This window comes from Heptranchias perlo, chromosome 1 (assembly GCF_035084215.1).
Source record: "Heptranchias perlo isolate sHepPer1 chromosome 1, sHepPer1.hap1, whole genome shotgun sequence".
Classification (NCBI taxonomy): domain Eukaryota; kingdom Metazoa; phylum Chordata; class Chondrichthyes; order Hexanchiformes; family Hexanchidae; genus Heptranchias; species Heptranchias perlo.
Window position 1 is genome coordinate 84,106,172 of NC_090325.1, and position 19,355 is coordinate 84,125,526.

The following is a 19,355-nucleotide window of genomic DNA, read 5'->3' on the forward strand; positions in this document are numbered from 1 at the left end:
TGCAGGAAAGATTTATTAATTTGCAAAAGACTGAAACTAACTTATTGGGATATCATGGTGACAAATATACGGGTTGATTTACTAATAGCTGTAACAACTGACCTAGCAAGTTTAATGCTGGAATAGAAGATCTAAAGCTCAAAGCTCTCTACTTTATTTAATCAGCTTTATTCCTTATTCCATTATAAAATAGTTGGACCATTATTTGATAAACAAGTAGAATTTAACAAAAACATACTTTTCCTTTGTTCACTACCTGTAGCAAAATTGTAAATGCGTTATTTATAAATGCATTTATGATTTTACCACAAATAGCACACAAGGGAAATCTCTTTACCGTCTTCCCTCCCTCTTTCCCCCCCCCCCCCCCCCCCCCCCCCCCCCACACTGATAGTATGTGAGCAGCCATTAGCTGTAGCTCAAGCCAGATGTTTTTATATGGTGTGGGGAAGGAAGGTCATGTGAACAGTGCCATATTGTTACAATGCCACCTTCACTCGCTCTGTAATCTCTAACCCCATTAGAAGTTGGTCAGACTTGTCGCGATTTAATTATTTTCCTTTCCTTCCTAACTGTAGACTTGTTTGATAACTACATGCAACAAGATGCACATGAGTTTCTGAACTACCTGCTGAACACCATCGCTGACATCTTGCAGGAAGAGAAGAAGCAAGAGAAACAAAATGGGAAATTGAAGAATGGAAATGCAAACGAAATAGAAGAGAACAACAAGCCTGAACCCACCTGGGTGCACGAGATCTTCCAAGGAACACTCACTAATGAGACCCGATGTCTGAACTGTGAAACTGTAAGCAAAGGTTTTAAGAAAATTGACACATTTCTTTTGATCATTTTGTAGCTATTTCCCTGGCTGCCTCTCAGCACTGCTTCATTCCCAGCTGTGGATGACTGACTGAGGAGAGTCTTTTTTTGCTCATCGTGTGCGCTCAGCACCTTCCCCAATACTAGTTTTCAGCCTCTTGGCTAAGATCAAGTCTGGTGTCTTCCCCTGATAGTACAATTAAGGTTATGAATTCAACAGATATTTCTCAGCATTTCTAAAGCAGCAGAGTATCATCTGAGTGTAGCTGAATTGTATTTTTTTATTGTTACCTAATCCAATTTTTATCTCAGCTTAAATAATTAAGGGGAATTTATTTAAAGAAAATACATTTTTTAACTTTTTCCTGAATTGTTCAAACCTCACTCCAGGGCTGACAGAGTGATGTACTGTCAAAGGTACCGTCCTTTGGATATAAGAACATATGAACATAAGAAATAGGAGCTGAAGCAAGCTATACAGCCCCTCGAGCCTGCTTCACCATTCAATAAGATCATGGTTAATCTTCTACCTCAACTCCACTTTCCTGCCCGATCCCCATATCCCTTGATTCTCCTAATGTCCAAAAATCTATCACTTTTTTAATTTTGAAAATATTCAGCGACTGAACATCCACAATCCTCCGGGGTAGAGAATCACAACCCTCTGAGTAAAGAAATTCTTCCTCATCTAAGTCCTAAATGGCTGACTCCTTATCCAGAGGCTATGACCCCTAGTTCTGGACTCTCCACCCTGGGGAAACAGCCTCTCAGCATCTACCCTGTCAAGCCCTCTAAGAATTTTATATGTCTCAATGAGATCACCTCTCATTCTTCTAAACTCCAGGGAATAGAGGCCCATTCTACTGAATCTCTCCTCATGGGACAATCCTCTCATCCCAGGAATCAATCTAGTGAACTTTCGTTGCACTCCCTATAAGGCAAGTATATCCTTCCTTAGATAAGGAGACCAAAGCTGTACACAGTGCTCCAGGGGTCTCAATTGCAGCAAAACTTCCTTACTCTTATACTCCAAGCCCCTTGCAATAAAGGCTAGCATTTACCTTCCTAATTGCTTGCTGTGCCTGTATGTTAACTTTGTGATTCGTGTACAAGGACGCCCAAATTCCTCTGAATACCAACATTTATTAGTCTCTTTTTAAAAAAAAATACTGTGCTTATACTCCATCTGCCATCTTCTTGCCCAATCACTTAACCTGTCTATATCCCTTTGTAGCCTCTTTGCATCCTCCTCACAGCTTACTTTCCCATCTAGCTTTGTATTGTCTGCAAACTTGGATACATTACACTCAGTCCCCTTATCTAAGTCATTGATATATATTGTAAACAGCTGAGGCCCAAGCACTGATCCTTGTGGCACCCCACTAGTTACAACCTGCCAACCCAAAAATAACCCGTTTATTCCTACTCCCTGTTTTCTGTCCGTTAACCAATCCTCAATCCATGCTAATATATTACCCCCAATCCCATGAGCCCTAATCTTGTGTAACAACCTCTCGTGTGGCACCTTATGAACTGCCTTTTGAAAATCCAAGAATACTACATCCACTGGTTCCCCCTTATCTACCCTGCTAGTTACATCCTCAAAAAAAACCTCTAATGTTAAACTGTCTGGTGGTTCAGGTGCATGTTGAAGATCCCATTACATTAATCAAAGAAAAACCAGGAGTTCTCCTAGTGTCCTGGCCAATGTTTTTCCTTTAAATACCAACACGAACTAAAACAGAAGAACTGGTCATTCATTATATTGCTGCTTGCGGGACTTTGCTGTTACAAAATGGTTGCAGCTTTCAACTACATGTGACTGTACTCGTAGCAATTCATTTTACGTGAAGTGCTTTGGGACATTTCAGAGATGTGATGAGGTGCAATATAAATGTATTTTTCCTCACTTCCTTAGGAAGCCACAGAAGTTCCTTGCATCAGAATAAAGATAGAAGAAGTTCATAGAATTTATCAGTAAAGGAAGTCAGCACAAATGTTATGCAGGCTTGTTTTCTGTACATTCATTGAAAATTCAAGATTGAATATTGTTTGACCTTTTTCATGAATGTTTTGTGAAAATTATCTATAACTTTATCTCTTATTCATACATTTTATGTTTTTGGCCTGGACATAGTTTTCTTTCAGTAAAAGCCCTATCAAATAGCAAAAAATGGCAGCACTAAATGTTGATACTTTGTAGCAAAGTTGTAAAGGGCAAAACTAGCCTTGATAATCTGCCCAAGGTACAGAATGTTGAATCCTGCCATATTACGTTAGCCAAGATTTTTAAATTTTGAAACGTACATTGATTTAAAAAAAAAGTTTGCTATAGTAGATGCTTGGGAGGAAAAAACTTCAAGCTTCAATTTTGAGTACTACAATGAATATACAAGTATTCAAATGACCTGTAATTGGATCTGCAGAGTTGAAGTATATTTTGACCTAATTTTACTACATAATGGGTATTCTACAGGTTAGCAGCAAAGATGAAGATTTTCTGGACCTTTCAGTTGATGTGGAACAGAACACATCAATTACACATTGCCTCAGGTAAGTGGTGATCAGATCAGGGATGTCCCTGTAATGATTCGGGCTTGGTCCAGATACTTTTTCTTGTGCCTAATACAAAGGTCTGCATCCATAGGCAAGCCCTCACTCCCCATGAACTAAAACATGACCTTGTATGTGAAGCAATCTGGGATAGCAGGCCTCAAGGCAAACAATAAAACTTTTCTACTGCTAAAGTATCCATTGGCATTGGATCTTGCTATATGCTCCTGATCTCTCCAACTGATGGAGAATTGGCACTCTGACAAACCATATATTTCAGGCTGAAAACTATGAATCGAGTGCATTGAGTAACATTAATGTGCAATAATAAAGAAATGAGCAGATTGGCTAATTTACAAAACTTCACTTAACATTCCAAACAATAAATACCTTGGAACTCCAGTGGTTCTCAGCAGTAACTTTTTCAGCTTAAGTTCCTCATGAAATGCTTTTGTGTCTTTTGGCCTCTGCCTGTATAGTGGTACAATGAGAAGTAGACTAGTGAACTAGGGAACGAATGCCATACTTCTACACAGTTTCAGGCAGCTCCTGGCTACAGAATTATTAATCAAAATTAACTTTAAAGGTACCTGGGTAACACCCCCCTCAGTCGCCTGTCTCTAGCCATTTACTCACCTCCGGTATGAGGTAGAGCTATGAGCCTGGTGAACAAGATATTACAGGTACAGGCTCTTTAAAGGCCCCCTATAATAGCAAATTAAATAGGGGATATCCCCATATTTACAGACTATCAGTGAGCTCCCTATTGATATTTTTGATTACCTGGGTAGGCTATAAATCTTTCCTTGCTTGTTGCACAATAGAGTGGGAACTTCCATTCTACATAGCTGGTGGCAGTCTTACATATACCCTCTAATGTAATTAGACATCATAGAAGGAAACAAACTCAAAAGTTACACAATTTACATAGATAGGAGTCACTGATGTTGGGAGACCTGGTCCAGATAATGTGTGTTCCATCTACACATGATGTGGGGATGCCGGTGATGGACTGGGGTGGACAAATGTAAGGAGTCTTACAACACCAGGTTATAAAGCTGTTGGACTATAACCTAGTGTTGTAAGACTCCTTACATACATCCATCTACACAGGCTGCTCTGGCATGCAGTGACCAAGTTAAAGTGACCACAATACAGGTATAGCTACAGCCCTCCCCCTCCCCTAGCCAAAAAAATGAGATTCCTATCATGTTAAACAGGACAGCTCTCTGATCTGTCATAGTTTCACCCCCCTTCTCAATTTCCTGATATTGTTCTAGTGTGTCTGCTCTGTAAGCTGCTTTTTTAAATGGGTGTTTACTGATTTCTCCAGAGGCTCCCAATAATAACTGAGATCATTGAAAAATAATAATGCCAGGTATGCCGCTGAGCTGTAACATTCAGGAAGATCCTAGGGGTCTGGCTGACTCAACTGATCACAGGCAGAGCAGAGATCAAGGTTCTACATTTGGGTTCAACATCCCTGGAGGACGTGGAATCAGCCAGGAATCCAGCTGTTTCTCCCCTTTCCTTTTCCTCCCCTAACCCCTCCTGTTGAAAAGTACATATAGGGGAGATGGAATCAGGCTGGGACCCCATTTAGAGTGGGAAAAATATGTTTTATATTTTCTGTCTTTTAACTCCCCATCCCCATAGAGAAATACTTGACTACCATTTGGTGTCTTTACTTCTCCCCCATTAGATTTGTGTCTTAAGGTCAGGAATTTGCCGATTTTTAAAATTCTCATCCTTGTTTTCAAATCCCTCCATAGCCTCGTCCCTCCCTATCTCTGTAACTTCTCCAGTCCTACAACCCTCCGAGATCTCTGCGCTTCTCCAATTCTTGCCTCTTGTGCATCCCCAATTTTAATCACTCCACCATTGGCAGCCGTGCCTTCAACTGCCTAGGTCCTAAGCTCTGGAATTCCCTCCCGAAACCCCTCTACCCCTCTCCTCCTTTTTAAGACGCTCCTTAAAACCTACCTCTTTGACCAAGCATTTGGTCACCTGTCATAATACCTCCTTATTTGGCTTGGTGTCAAATTTTGTTTGATAAAACTCCTGTGAAGCGCCTTGTGATGTTTTACTACGTTAAAAGCGCTATATAAATGCATGTTGTAGTTGTGGATCACGAGTGTGAATCCAGTTCTCAGCATCTTAATACTGCACATTGCTACGCTAGTGTACTTCACCACACTGCACTACTTTCTTTTACTGTTTACCGATCTTCCATTTCAAATACCGATTGTCTTTTTCAAGTGATTGAATTACAACTAATATGTTGCTTGAATCTTCCTATACAGTTTTTTTTTAAAAAGCCACTTAAAACTACCATGATTTCTTCGGTGTTTTACAAGCATTAACGCACTGTATTTTAACACCGTGATATTTTTGCAACTTTAATTTAGAGATTTCAGCAACACAGAAACACTGTGCAGTGAACACAAGTATTATTGTGAAACATGTTGCAGTAAACAGGAAGCTCAGAAAAGGTGAGCATATAAAAGGTATCATTCATCATTGTATCTACAGATTTCATAAGAGATTATAAATTCCTTTCACTAATTTGAGTATCTTTTGTTCTGCGGGTGATTTTTTTTTAAAGAAAAAAAGATCTTTTAGAAGACAAAGCTGCCAAATAACAAATTAAAATGCTAGGCAGTGCTTAACCAAGGCCAGATGTTGATTAGAACAATTGAAAGCATTGATATATTAAGCTTGTAAGAGAGGTGGGAATCAAATGACTGTTATGTTCATCAGTAATCCAAAACCATATGAATAGAAAGAAAGAAAACCTGCATTTATATTGTGTTATCACATCCTCCGGATGCCCAAAGCGCTTCATATACAATTAATTGCTTTGGAGTGCAGTCACTGTTGTGGACAATACTTTCAAATAACTTTTCGTCATAAGGCATTCAGGTGTTACAGTATTTCACAATCCATGGCGTTGGTTTGCATGATTTGCCAATTCACACATGTTACTCTTCCAGATGAAATTTTTCTTGTAGCCTGCTGTATGCTTGGTATGATAGTATGATACAGCACAGAAGGAGGCCATTCGGGCCATCGTGCCTGTGCTGTCTCTTTGAAAGGGCTATCCAATTTGTCCCACTTCCCTGCTCTTTCCCCATAGCCCTGTAAATTTTTCCCTTCAAGTATTTATCCAATTCCCTTTTGAAAGTTACTGTTGAATCTGTTTCCACCACCCTTTCAGGCAGTGCATTCCAGATCATAAAACTCGCCACGTCAAAAAAAATGTTTCCTCATGTCGCCTCTGTTTCTTTTGCCAATCACCTTTAAATCTGTGTCCTCTGGTTACCGAACCTTCTGCCAATGGAAACAGTTTCTCCTTATTTTCAATCAAAACCATTCATGATTTTGAACACCTCGATCAAAACTCCTGTGAACCTTCTCTGTTCTAAGGAGAACAGCCCCAGCTTCTCCAGTCTCTCCACATAACTGAAGTCCTTCATCCATGGCATCATTCTAGTAAATCTCTTCTGCACCCTCTCTCTAAGGCCTTGACATCCTTCCTAAAGTGTGGTTTCCAGAATCGAACACAGAACTCCAGCTGAGGCCTAACCAGTGTTTTATAAAGGTTTAGGATAACTTCCTTGCTTTTGTACCCTATGTCTCTATTAATAAAGCCCAGGATCTCATGTATTTTTTAATAGCCTTCTCAACTTGTCCTACCACCTTCAAATATTCATGTACGTACACCCCCAGGACACTCTGTTCCTGCACTATCTTTAGAAACATAGAAAATAGGAGCAGGAGTAGGCCATTCAGCCCTTTAAGCCTGCTCCGCCATGCAATATGATTGTGGCTGATCCTCTATCTCAATACCATATCCCCGCTCTCTCCCCATACCCCTTGATGCCTTTTGTGTCTAGAAATCTATCTAGCTCCTTCTTAAATATATTCAGTGACTTGGCCTCCACAGCCTTCTGTGGTAGAGAATTCCACAGGTACACCACCCTCTGAGTGAAGAAATTTCTCCTCATCTCCGTCCTAAACATCCTACCTCGTATCCTGAGACTGTGACCCCTCTTTCTGGATCCCCAAGCCAGGGAAAACATGCTCCCTGCATCCAATCTGTCTAGCCTTCGCTGCACTCCCTCTATGGAAAATATATCCTTTCTTAGGTAAGGAGACCAAAACTGCACACAATACTCCAGGTGTGGTCTCACCAAGGCCCTGTATAACTGCAGTAAGACATCCTTGCTCCTATAATCAAATCCTCTTGCAATGAAGGCCAAGATACCATTTGCCTTCCTAACTGCTTGCTGCTCCTGCATGTTTGCTTTCAGTGACTGGTGTACAAGGACACCCAGGTCCCTTAGTACATCAACATTCCCCCATCTATCACCATTCCCCCATCTATCACCATTTAAATAATACCCTGCCTTTCTGTTTTTCCTCCCGAAGTGGATAACTTCACATTTATCCACATTATACTGCATCTGCCATGTATTTGCCCACTCACTCAACTTGTCTAAATCGCCATGAAGCCTCTTTGCATCCTCCTCACAACTTACGATCCCACCTAGTTTTGTGTCATCAGCAAACTTGGAAATATTAAATTTGGTTCCCTCATCCAAATCATTGATATATATTGTGAATAGTTGGGGCCCAAGCACTGATCCCTGCGGTACCCCACTAGTCACTGCCTGCCACCCCGAAAAAGACCCATTTATTCCATTGTACCATTTAGTTTATATTGCCCATCTTTATTCTTCCTATCAAAATGTATCACTTCACACTTCTCTGCGTTAAATTTCATCTGCCATGTGTCAGACCATTTCAGCAGTCTGTCTATGACCTCCTGAAGTCTGTTACTATCCTCCACATTGTTTACTGCATTTCCGAGTTTCGTGTCATCTGCAAACTTTGAAATAATACCCCGTATCCCCAAGCCCAGATCATTAATATATATCAAAAAGAGTAGTGGACCTAATACTGATCCCCGGGGAACACCATGTATACTTCCCTCCAGAGAAATAACCGTTCACTACTACTCTCTGCTTTCTTTCCATTTACCAATTTTGTATCGACACTGCCACTGTCCCTTTAATCCCACGGCTTTAATTTTGCTAACAAGTCTATTATGTGGTACTTTATCAAATGCCTTTTGAAAGTCCATATCCACAACATCAACCCTCTCCATTACTTCATCAAAGAACCAATGAAGTTAGTCAAACACGATTTTCCTTTTAACAAATCCGTGCTGACTTTTATTTAGTAGCCCATACTTTTCCAAGTACCAATTAATTTTGTCCTGGATATTGTCTCTAAAAAATTTCCCCACCACCACCGTTAGGCTGACTGGCCTGTAATTGATGGGTTTATCCCTCTCCCCTTCTTTGAACAGGAGTGTAACATTTGCAATCCTCCAGTCCTCTGACACCACGCACATATCTAAGGAGGATTGGAAGATTGTGGCCAAAGCCTTTGCAACTTCCACCCGTACTTCACTCAGTAAGCTAGGATGCCAAAACCTCTGCCTCCACAAGAAGATCTCTTTTTTGTCCCTAACAGGCCCCACTCTTTCTTTGATTACTCTTATACTATTTATAAAAGACTTTTGGGTTCCCTTTTATGTTAGCTGCTAATCTATTCTCATACTCTCTCTTTGCACCTCTTATTCTCATTTTTACATCTGCTGTGTACTTTCCGTATTCAGCTTGGTTCTCTACTGTATTATGAACCTTACATTTATCATAAATGTATTACTCTGCAAAATGTCTTTGGTTGGGGTGCAGATTAATGCAGAGGCCCCACTGATCATCCACTGGAACTGGAGCCAAAATTTCTTCATGCAATTTCGGCAACTAATCGCCCATGTCTGGACTTTTTTTGTCAATAGTGAGATTAGTTTTTCATGGTTTCATTTAGTGCCTAAAAGTGTCATCTTGGTTTGTTTTAGAAGACCACTGGATGACCAACAGTGTGTTTATTTTTATATTAACCTTTCTATACGGTTTTGTCTTTGGTTGACAGAATGTGTGTGAAGAAGCTACCCATGATCCTTGCGTTACACTTGAAGAGGTTCAAATACATGGAGCAATTACATCGCTACACAAAACTCTCTTACCGAGTGGTGTTTCCATTGGAGCTGAGGCTGTTTAATACATCAGGAGATGCTATTAATTTGGACCGCATGTATGACCTGGTGGCTGTTGTTGTTCACTGTGGCAGGTTTGTTCTAGGGAAGATTTTTCGTTAACTGCATCTGACCCAGTTGTTAAAGCAACCTAACTATACTATCGTAACATAAGAAAAGGAATGGGTTTCCTAAGTGTGAAACTGTGTATTTGGAATAGTACAACAGAGTGAAACTGCTAAATAAAAAGTAAAACACTGCAGATGCTGGAAATACAAAAAACAGAAAAAAGATGTAAAATCAGGCAGCATCTCTGGAGAAACAGAAGTCAGTCAGTCAACATTTCAGATCTAAGGGTGAAGCTTCTAATTTGTTAAACTGGTTATAGGCTGCCACCATGGATATATGAATAACTAAAAAGTAAACTAACATATGGATGACTGTCATGCATTTTAGTGTCATTATTACTTGGAATGAAATGTTCATGATGTCCACTCTATTTGGGGAACCATAGACAAGAATATATGTGCTTGTACCAATTTTGGTGTTTTTAACGTTAGATATTTCCTTGGGTTCAGCGTCACAGACCACTCGTTTAACTGAGCCCTCACTCCATATGACTCATTGGGGGTAATTTTAACTTTTGGCCATAGCGTAAAACGGGTTATATCAGATCAGCCGTCCATTATACACCTAGCCTGATTTTCCTTTTGATTGAAGTATAACAGGCGGCTGATCTGTTATCGCCCTTTTTACACTATTGCCAAATGTTAAAATTATCCTTAGTGTGCCTTTACTTAATATTTAGGTAAGTGTCAGAAACTCGGGGTCAAACAGAGAATCCTTGTCACTGTTTTCTAGCTTACTGGATATAGTGAGCACTGCCATGTGATCACCTTGACTTCTGAATGCGTAAGAATCACTCTATCAGACTGGGTTAGGCTATAAACTGTTAGACAAATTTGTTAATCATTAAGTTGATAAGTGGGCAATATTAAATGCAAACAACAACATGCATTTATATAGTGTCTTTAACATAGTAAAAATGTCCCAAGGTGCTTCACAGGAACGATTATCAAACAAAATTTGATGCTGAACCACATAGAGGCATTAGGACAGCTGACCAAAAGCTTGGTCAAAGAGGTAGGTTTTAAGGAGCGACTTAAAGAAGGAGAGAGAGCTATAGAGGCGGAGAGATTTAGGGAGGGAATTCCAGAGCTTAGGGCCTAGGCAGTTAAAGTCACTGCTGCCAGTGGTGGAGCGATTAAAATCAGGGATGCGCAAGAGGCCAGAATTGGAGGAGCGCAGAGATCTCGGCGGGTTGTAGGGCTGAAGCAGATTACAGAGATAGGGTCAGGCAAGGCCATGGAGGGATTTGAAATCAAGGATGAGAATTTTAAAATTGAGGCATTGCCGGACCAGGAGCCAATGTAGGTCAACGAGCACAATGGCGATGAGTGAACGGGACTTGGTGCGAGTTAGGATACCGACAGCAGAATTTTGAATGAGCTCAAGTTTATGGAGAGTGGAAGTTGGGAGGCCGACCAGGAGAGCATTGGAATAGTTGAATCCAGATTTACGGTAATTATAGACTTTATTATTCTCAATAATTAGCCCTCACTGTGAACTGGACCAGAAGCGTAGGACCTGACTAATCCTGCATGTTAGTTGGCTGTTGAACTACTCACGAATTTCCATGTCTAGGATGATTTCAGATTGACTTCTGGCGGTGCAGGACAGAGCAAGGTATACCTCCAAATTCTTTTGAAGGTACTCCAGAACAAAAGAAATTAAAATTTCTATCTCCAGTCTCCTGTACAAAGTCTTTGCAATATATAGATTTTCTGATTAGATATGTGACTGAAACTCATGTCACAGTGGTTAGCAACGCACTGGATACTGTGTTATTCTGCCAATAAATGATAAACACTTCATTTGGTATACGGTATGCCAAATGTTCAATAAGTAGAGGAAAAAAAATGAATGAGCTTTTAAAACTGGATGATTTTTGTAAGTAATTTATGTACGGTTTGGTCTTTAATCAAAAAGGTGAGGAGTATGTCTTGTTCCAAGCATAAGGTTTTGTTATAAAGTTACAATAGAAGATAATTAGTAAAAGATGTTTCAATACAACCTGGCAAAAGCATTACACCAACAAGGTTCCCAAAGTGATCATACGCAACCCTGCAAAAAGATATTGAGCTGTCCAGTCGCTCCGAGAATATTCTAACACATACGTTTTATGCTCGCTCTTATAGACACACAATCACACATTAATCTGCTGTACCCCTAGACTGCCCCATGTCCGCATGCCAGTCAACCTCTCTGCAAGCCAAACATGATCTGCTGACTCCTTACAATCCACAATACAGGAACTGGCAACTAACGGTTTCCCATGCCATCAGCACATAGACATTAGATAACAATGGAGACACGGGGTTAATTTTAATCCCCAAGGATGGGTGGGCTGGGGGCAGGTGGGTAGTGAAAATTGTTGAAATCTTCAGTGGGACTGCATCCTGGCTCCAATGCACCCACTTCCAGGATAAACCCGGATGCGTTAGGATACGCGTGCAACAGAAACCCGGAAGTCCCGTCCCCACTTAAAGCCGGTGGGCTGATACTTAGAGAGGCAATGTACCTCATTGTGATCCCCCTCCTTCCCCCCCCCCCCCCCCCACCCCCAATTTCTTCCATGGCCAACAATCTCTCTCCCTCCTCTCGGATTTGTGGCTCCTTTCCTTCCCGACAGGCAGCCAGCCTGTCAATCTGGCTGCCTGGTGCGTGGGAAACCCAGGAGCACAAATACTTATCTTCAATTGAGTTGTGATCGCAGATTACGACGCACTCACTTGACTTCCAGGCTCCCCACGCAAACATTTATCTGCACACTGGGTTCCTGGCTCCAAGCTAAAATCATGCCCATGGTGTCTCATAACGCACTATTATGACAAGATTTAAGCAATCTTTAGCTGAAGGTTGACAATTACGTGGATACAGTCTTGTTGATGCTCTTAATCTTGACTCTTGCAATGATACTTCAGTCACTTTTTTAAAAAAAAGTTTCTGTGCCTATTCCCCCCACTTCCCCTACCCACGCTTTATTCCCTCTGTTGCAAAATAGGAGTAAATGGAGCCTTAGTTTTCTGAAACCAACAGCAACATTTTTCTGTCAAAATCAAAAACACATTAAAAAGGAAAAACTGAAAATGTTGGGAAACCTGCAAGTGCTGGAAATACACAACTGGTCAGTCAGCATCTCTGAAGAGAAAAGACAAGTTATGACATTCTGTGTGTGTACCCTTCATTGGACTGGCGATTGAAAAAATAATAGACATAGTAAGATTAGAAGAAAATAAATAAATTGAGGGAGGGAGAAGATCAACAAACACCAATCACAGAGAGGGAATTAATTGGTTCAATGGCTGCAAACATCTTGTGTAAAGTTAGATGATGCAGAGATATTAAAAAAAGGACAAAAGAATGTACAAATAGTGAGTGGTGAAAAGGCACAGGAGAGGTTCATACAAACAAAAGTGTCATAAAATAGAGAAAACTAGAGAAGGCTGAGAACAATCAAGCTGTAAATGCAACAAGTTTGAAATGAAAACAGAAAATGTAAGCGAAACGCTGGATCTGCCAGATGTGAGAAGAGGACAGGTTGCCGGAGTTGGGCGGGGGGGGGTCCACACCACTGGCTTAGACCTCAGCAGCACTGATTTAAGTGCATGCACCCTAAATGTCAACCCATCCTTCCTTTCCCCGCCCCCCACTGACAGATCCTTCCCACATCACAAGCACTCTCTGCTGTGAAGTGAATGGAGGATACAGCTAAGATCTGAAGTTACTAAAATCGGTATTCAGATCAGTGGGCCACTGAGTGCCCAGCAGAAATATGAGATACTGTTCCTGGACTTTCTGTTGAGCTTTGTTGGAATAGTATAGGAGACCAAAGATGAAGAGGAAAGTGTGGGAATTAGAGAGTTATTGGTGAGCTACAGGGAGGTCATGGTCATGCAGATAAAATAGAAATGTTCAGTGAAGCAGTACCCTAAACTACTATGGGTCTTCCTGTCCTTATGTCATAAGAGAAGGTGGGACTAGTGGGATGACATCACCCAGCAGTTCTGCCTCCTTTGCCCACAGTGGAAAGTACATCTATATCATACAGGTGTACTTTCCTTGCCAGCATTGCATACTGGTAGAAGTAGACCCATATTGTCAATTTGTGAGTGGCACTTGGTTGCAGAGCAATCCATGTGCTGTTCAGAAACTGGTAAATGTCAGGTTGCTTATTTTGGAGGTGAAGGAGAGGAAAGACTACACCCTAACCCCTCTCCCTACAGAGCACCAAGCTGCTGCTCTGAAATTCCTCCTCCTTGTTGTCATTGTTCTCCCCACCCTGACCTCTGGGGCTGACACCCAGGGAGTGCAATAAACGGTGTGTTCAACTGCTCCCTTTATGCTTATGACTCTGTCCCAGGAATTGGGATGGGGGTAGTGCTAGAGCAGACTAGCGGGTGGAAGTCCAGTCCCGCCCCGCTGCATTGTGGCCTGCCAGGAGTTTTTGTATTTGCTCTGATTTAATCTGTTATTTCTCTTAAATTTATGTTATATTCGGCATCATTAGTTTATAAATCAATTCTCTGATAAATGCATCCATAGTTAAGAGAGTTGAAAATGATACCGGGCCCTCAAAAGGTTAACTATCATCTATCAGTGGGAACTGAGAAATCTCACAGTCTGCTCATTTAGCTAATTGTGCCTCCAGTGTATTGAGTTTATGTCTGTGTATAATGTGATGAAAGGCCTGTTCTCACAACTACTCCACATGTGTCTCCATAGAGATGGCATATGCTTGCAACAGTTTGCCATGGCATCTGTTCAGTAAGAAAAGATACTACATCCTCATCTGTTCTGCTGCCCATTCTGACTAGCGTTAGAAGGCATGGCTTTTAGATTTTTTTTTAAACTTGACTTCTGGGCATTTGGCAAGTCTGTTATCAGTTATTGTTAGGATTTAGGTATTGATGAGAGCCATATTCATTCCTTCCCATTCCTAGTGAATCTCAATTTCATGAAATTATCTCTTGTTCTTTCATCCGTTAGGACTACTTCCTGTAAACTATTTGTACAGGAGGGGATTTACTTGGTAAACTTTTTAATCTCTTTTTCTGCTCTACTGAAGCACTAGAGATTAAAAGAGGCCAGAAAAAGATTTGCACAGGCAATATAAATATAATAAAATGGTTTTAAAATGAGAGATTTAGAAAACTAGATGGAAGTTAAACAGAGAAAATAAAATTATTGAAAAATTACAAAATAGAAAAGGTGAGTATGCAGAGAACAGAAACGAGATGAACTTTGAAAAATACAGAATACACCATTTCTGTTGATTTCCAAGAGAAGCTCACCGTATTAAGTCAAATTGCTATGTTGATTAAACACTGATGGTTCATTCTTGTATCAGTTGACATTGATTCGGTAGTCCATTAACTTTTATGGCCACTATAAAAGTGAGTTTAGCCAGTTCGTCCTGACCAAGTCTTAAAGCAAAATCCTTTTAGAACCAGAAAAATTCCATAATTAAATCTGAGCAACTGAGCAGTCTTTCTGTGGTGATTTCAGGATAATGAAGTAACAATTGCTAGTTACAATGTGTTTGTATAAATGTTTATTTTATCTTAATTGCACTTAATATTTGTTTGGGTATGCTTGTGTGATGTCTTAATATTGTTTTTTTTCCCCCCCCATTTCAGTGGCCCTAATCGTGGACACTACATAACTATTGTGAAAAGCCATGGCTTCTGGCTTTTGTTTGATGATGATATTGTTGAGGTTAGTCTTATAAATATTAATGCTTTACAATAAAATCACAAGTTTAAGGGGGCAGGAATGGGGTAGATTTTCATCTGCATCGCATGTCAATAAACAGAATGGAAAATCAGGTGAGGAGGAATGCACACTCATAATGGATTTTTCCCTCCTTTTAAATTAACAGAAGGAAAATCTGTCAGGCTCTGTTACTAGCATGCAATCTCCCCACCCAATTTTCCTCTCTGCGCTCCGCCCAGGTGATAATCCACACCCAAGCAGTACAGGAGGAAATCTACCCCAAGGACTCAAGGCATTCACGGGTGGACAGGCAACCATCTCCCAGTCTTGTGCCAATGCCGCTCCGAAAATCACTACAAGATGATTCATAGAAAAAAGGCTGAGCTGATGTACATGCTATTTTGTTTTCTTTCATGGCAGACATTAGTTGTTTGTTTTTGGCCTTTTTGTAAACCATAGATTTTCTGGGGACACAGAATTAATTGACCGGTATGTAAATGGGCTACAGTAACAAGAACAACTTGCATTTATATAGTGCCTTTAATGTAGAAGAATGTCCCAAGGTGTTTCACAAAGGCATAATCAGAGAAAAGTGTACATTGAATGAAAGATTAGGAGTTGGGGGGTGGGTGGTCACCAAAAGTTTGGTAAAAGAGGTGGGTTTTAAGGAGGAGAGATGGGTGGAGAGGCGAGGGGTTTAGGGAGGGAATTTCAGAGCATGGAGCCTAGATGGCTGAAGGTTCATCTGTTAATAGTAGGGTGAAGGGTTGTGGGGAATGTACAAGAGGCCAGAGTTGGAGGAAACAAGAGTGCTCCAAGTGGGAGGGGAAGGTTGTGGGGCTGGCGGAGTTTACAGAGATAGGGAGGGCAAGGACATGAAAGGATTTAAATGCAAGGGTGAGAATTTTAAATGGGAGGCATTGGGGAACTGGGAGCCCATGTAGGTCAGCAAGGTTGGAAGTAATGGATCAGCCAGAATTGCTGTGAGCAGAATTCAGACGCTGTTATGAAGCTGGAAATAGACAGTCTTTGTGATGGAAAGGATATGGGGTCGGAAACTCCCCTCCGGGTCGAATAGGGCGCTAAGGTTGTGAACAGTCAGGTTCAACCTAAGTCAGTGGTTGGGGAGGGGGGTGGAATCGGTGGCAAGAACACAGAGTTTGTGGCGGAGGCCGAAGGTGATTGTTTTGGTCTTCCCAGTGTTTAACTGGAGGAAAGTGGGATTCATCCTAGACTGGATGCCGGATAAGCAGTCTGACAACAGAGTGTGGAGTGGTCGAGAAAGGTGATGGAGAGGTAGAGCTCAGTATCTTGTTTAGTCCCTGGACATGAACTGGTTAATAATTGGCATTATTGCCTTTGTGTGTGTGTATATAGGACCATTGGTGCTCACACCACCAAACATGATGATTGCAGTGTTAATTACCATATATTTTTGAATTTTAAATTACATTTCTCATTTTTCTACTCAGTTGCTAAGTGTCCAAATTTCTCTCAATTGCATCTGTCTCCTCAGAACATCTTGCTTTCTACCTAGTTTAATATCCAAACACTTCAACATTCTATTTACAAAATCTTTAGCCAAGATTTATTCATTTGAATATGATGGGACCTAGGACTAATCCTGGGGGAGAGGGAACTCTTAGTATTCACTGCTACCCATCTATTAACTATCTTCTTCTTTAGAGCTTTCAAGTGTCAGCTTGGCTCACTGGTAGCTGGTTCACCTCCTGAGTCAGAAGTTTGTGGATTCAGGACCCACTGCAGCACATAATCTAGGCTGACACTTCAGTGCAGTACTGAGGGAGTGCTGCATTGTCGGAGGTGCCATCACTCAGGTGAGATGTAAAAGATCCCATGGCTCTATTTGAAGAAGAGCTGGGGTGTTCTCCAGGTGTTCTGGCCAAAATTTATCCCTCAACCATCATCACCAAAACAGATTAACTGGTCATTTGTGGGACTCTGCAGTACACAAATTGGCTACCACATTTGCCTACATAACATCAGCGAATGCAATTTAAAACAAATTCATTGGTTTCGAAGCATTTTGGGACGTCCCGAGGATGTGAAAGGTGCCATATAAATGCAACTTCTTTTTCTTTTTTATATCTCTTGTACTCCTTCCCTCCTCCTGCATTGAAGGTGTTGTTATCCTGCTGAGGTACATTTCCACAAGCACCCTGCACTACCTCACCTAAGTTGCCAGTATTCATATATTAGCTTTGCTGGTGAAGCCATAGTATTCACTAGGTAGGCTATTTGACCACGGGGAGATGGAGTGGAAAGAGAGGGGGCATACGGCCAAACCTGATCCTGTCCTCGTGCTATATGCAACCGCATGCACTTCCAACAGGGGTCTCTGAAAAATGATCTAAGCCCCTCGCTTAGAGGCCATTTATAGTGCACTTAACTCTAGTACAAATGGCCTCTCTGAGATTATTCAGAGATCCCTGTAGGGAGTGCATGTGGTTGCATATTGCATGAGGACATGGCTGAGATCACCTAATTCTGTGGACTGGAGTTGAAACCTGGGACTGACCTTGTATGTATAGCTCTGCTACTTACTGCCTTCATCAGTTGCGCCTCAGTTTTCATGTCAGTCAAATATTATTCCGTGAGGGGCCTTACGAATGTTTTCTGAAAGTTAAGGTGGGCAGTATTCACTGCCTTACCCTCCTCCACCTACTTTGATCCATCTTGTAAATTCAGGCATGACAGATTAACTGGTCATTTGTGGGACTCTGCAGTACACATAAGTTGTCTTTCATTTTGTTAGATAGTTATGTTTCTTTTCTGTTGTAGATTTGAATCTGGTCGTGAGCAAACTGATGAAGCATTTGAACATACAAGTTCATGTTATCGTTGAAAACTGTTACTTTGCTAGGCCTTATTTCAGCATAGTGAACTGCTTTCATGATGAACCCACTGCCTTGTTTGGCATGCAGAAACTGCAGACCAGGTAGGGGTGGCAAGTTCCCTTCCCCGGGTTTTTACAACAATCCGGCAGCTTTCATGGTTATTTTCTGGTACTAGCCCATAAATTAGCAGATTTCTCTTGTTCAGTTTCAGAACTTGCCATGGTGGGATTTGAACTAATATATACTTGACCGCTACCATACCTGAGGAGTGTGTACAGTTCTAAAGTTGCATCCATGGCCCTAGTTCCTCTTTTTGCAATACAACTACCTGAAATAGTTGAAATGCCTTTAGAAAGCATTTATAACAAAGTAGATTTACAGGTAGGAGGAAGATTTGAAAACAGGGATGTAGACTACTGGACTAGGTTTAGATAAGCAGGCATTATACTGGATTAAAATGCAATAAACTGCAGGTGGTACACCTGTGTATGACCTTCCCATCACCCCCCCCCCCCCCCAAAAATATAACAAATACCTTTTATGTTGGTCAATGTGAGTAATTGTAGTAGTTGAATAGTCATACTTGAAAGATTCAGTGAACTGCAATGAAATTGCGTGGAAAACTCCAATTGATATTTACTACGATCACTTGAGTTAAAACTGCCACAGGTCTGTCTAAGGTTTCTCTTGACGTCTTGCTGTATTGAAAAAGAAATGCTAGGCTTCCCCAGTGGTTCAGCTGTTTGGTTCAGTCATTCAGTGCCCTACATAGACTAGGAAGATACAAGCTTCAATCTCAGCCAGGGTGGCCTCAGTACTGTACCTGAGATTAGGGTGGGGAAAATTGGCTGGAATTCCTACTCTTAATCATAACCTACAGCCCCTGGCTGGAAGTTTCATTGGTTGAGGAGGGAATCAAGCTTGACTTTGGTTACCTCCCCCTCCCACTTTGTGGCCAAAGAGCCCACTGAAACTCACTGTCTAGACTAGCACATGAGAAAATACACAGTTGGGCAAGGTATCCAGTGGATAACCGGTGCCATGGAACTGTACCCCAACAAGCTATCAATATCTTGAGGATGGAACTGTAGAAAATTGGCAGAAAAAAAATGCTGCTTTGTTTGTAGAAGTCAAAGGAGTTTTAAGGGTTGCTGCAGTGAATAACGTCTACTGTTGTAAAG

At 41.2% G+C, this 19,355-nt stretch overlaps 1 protein-coding gene across 2 annotated transcripts in view; it reads left to right on the plus strand.

The window, feature by feature from the left end:
- usp46 (ubiquitin specific peptidase 46) overlaps positions 1-19,355 on the plus strand; it is a 73,305-nt gene that overhangs the window by 41,563 nt on the left and 12,387 nt on the right. For both annotated transcript variants that reach the window (XM_067987601.1, XM_067987610.1), the window contains 5 exons: positions 579-808; positions 3,299-3,375; positions 5,784-5,867; positions 9,379-9,576; positions 15,241-15,319. In XM_067987601.1, the coding sequence (XP_067843702.1) occupies positions 579-808; positions 3,299-3,375; positions 5,784-5,867; positions 9,379-9,576; positions 15,241-15,319 (668 nt within the window). The remainder of the gene's footprint in view (positions 1-578; positions 809-3,298; positions 3,376-5,783; positions 5,868-9,378; positions 9,577-15,240; positions 15,320-19,355) is intronic.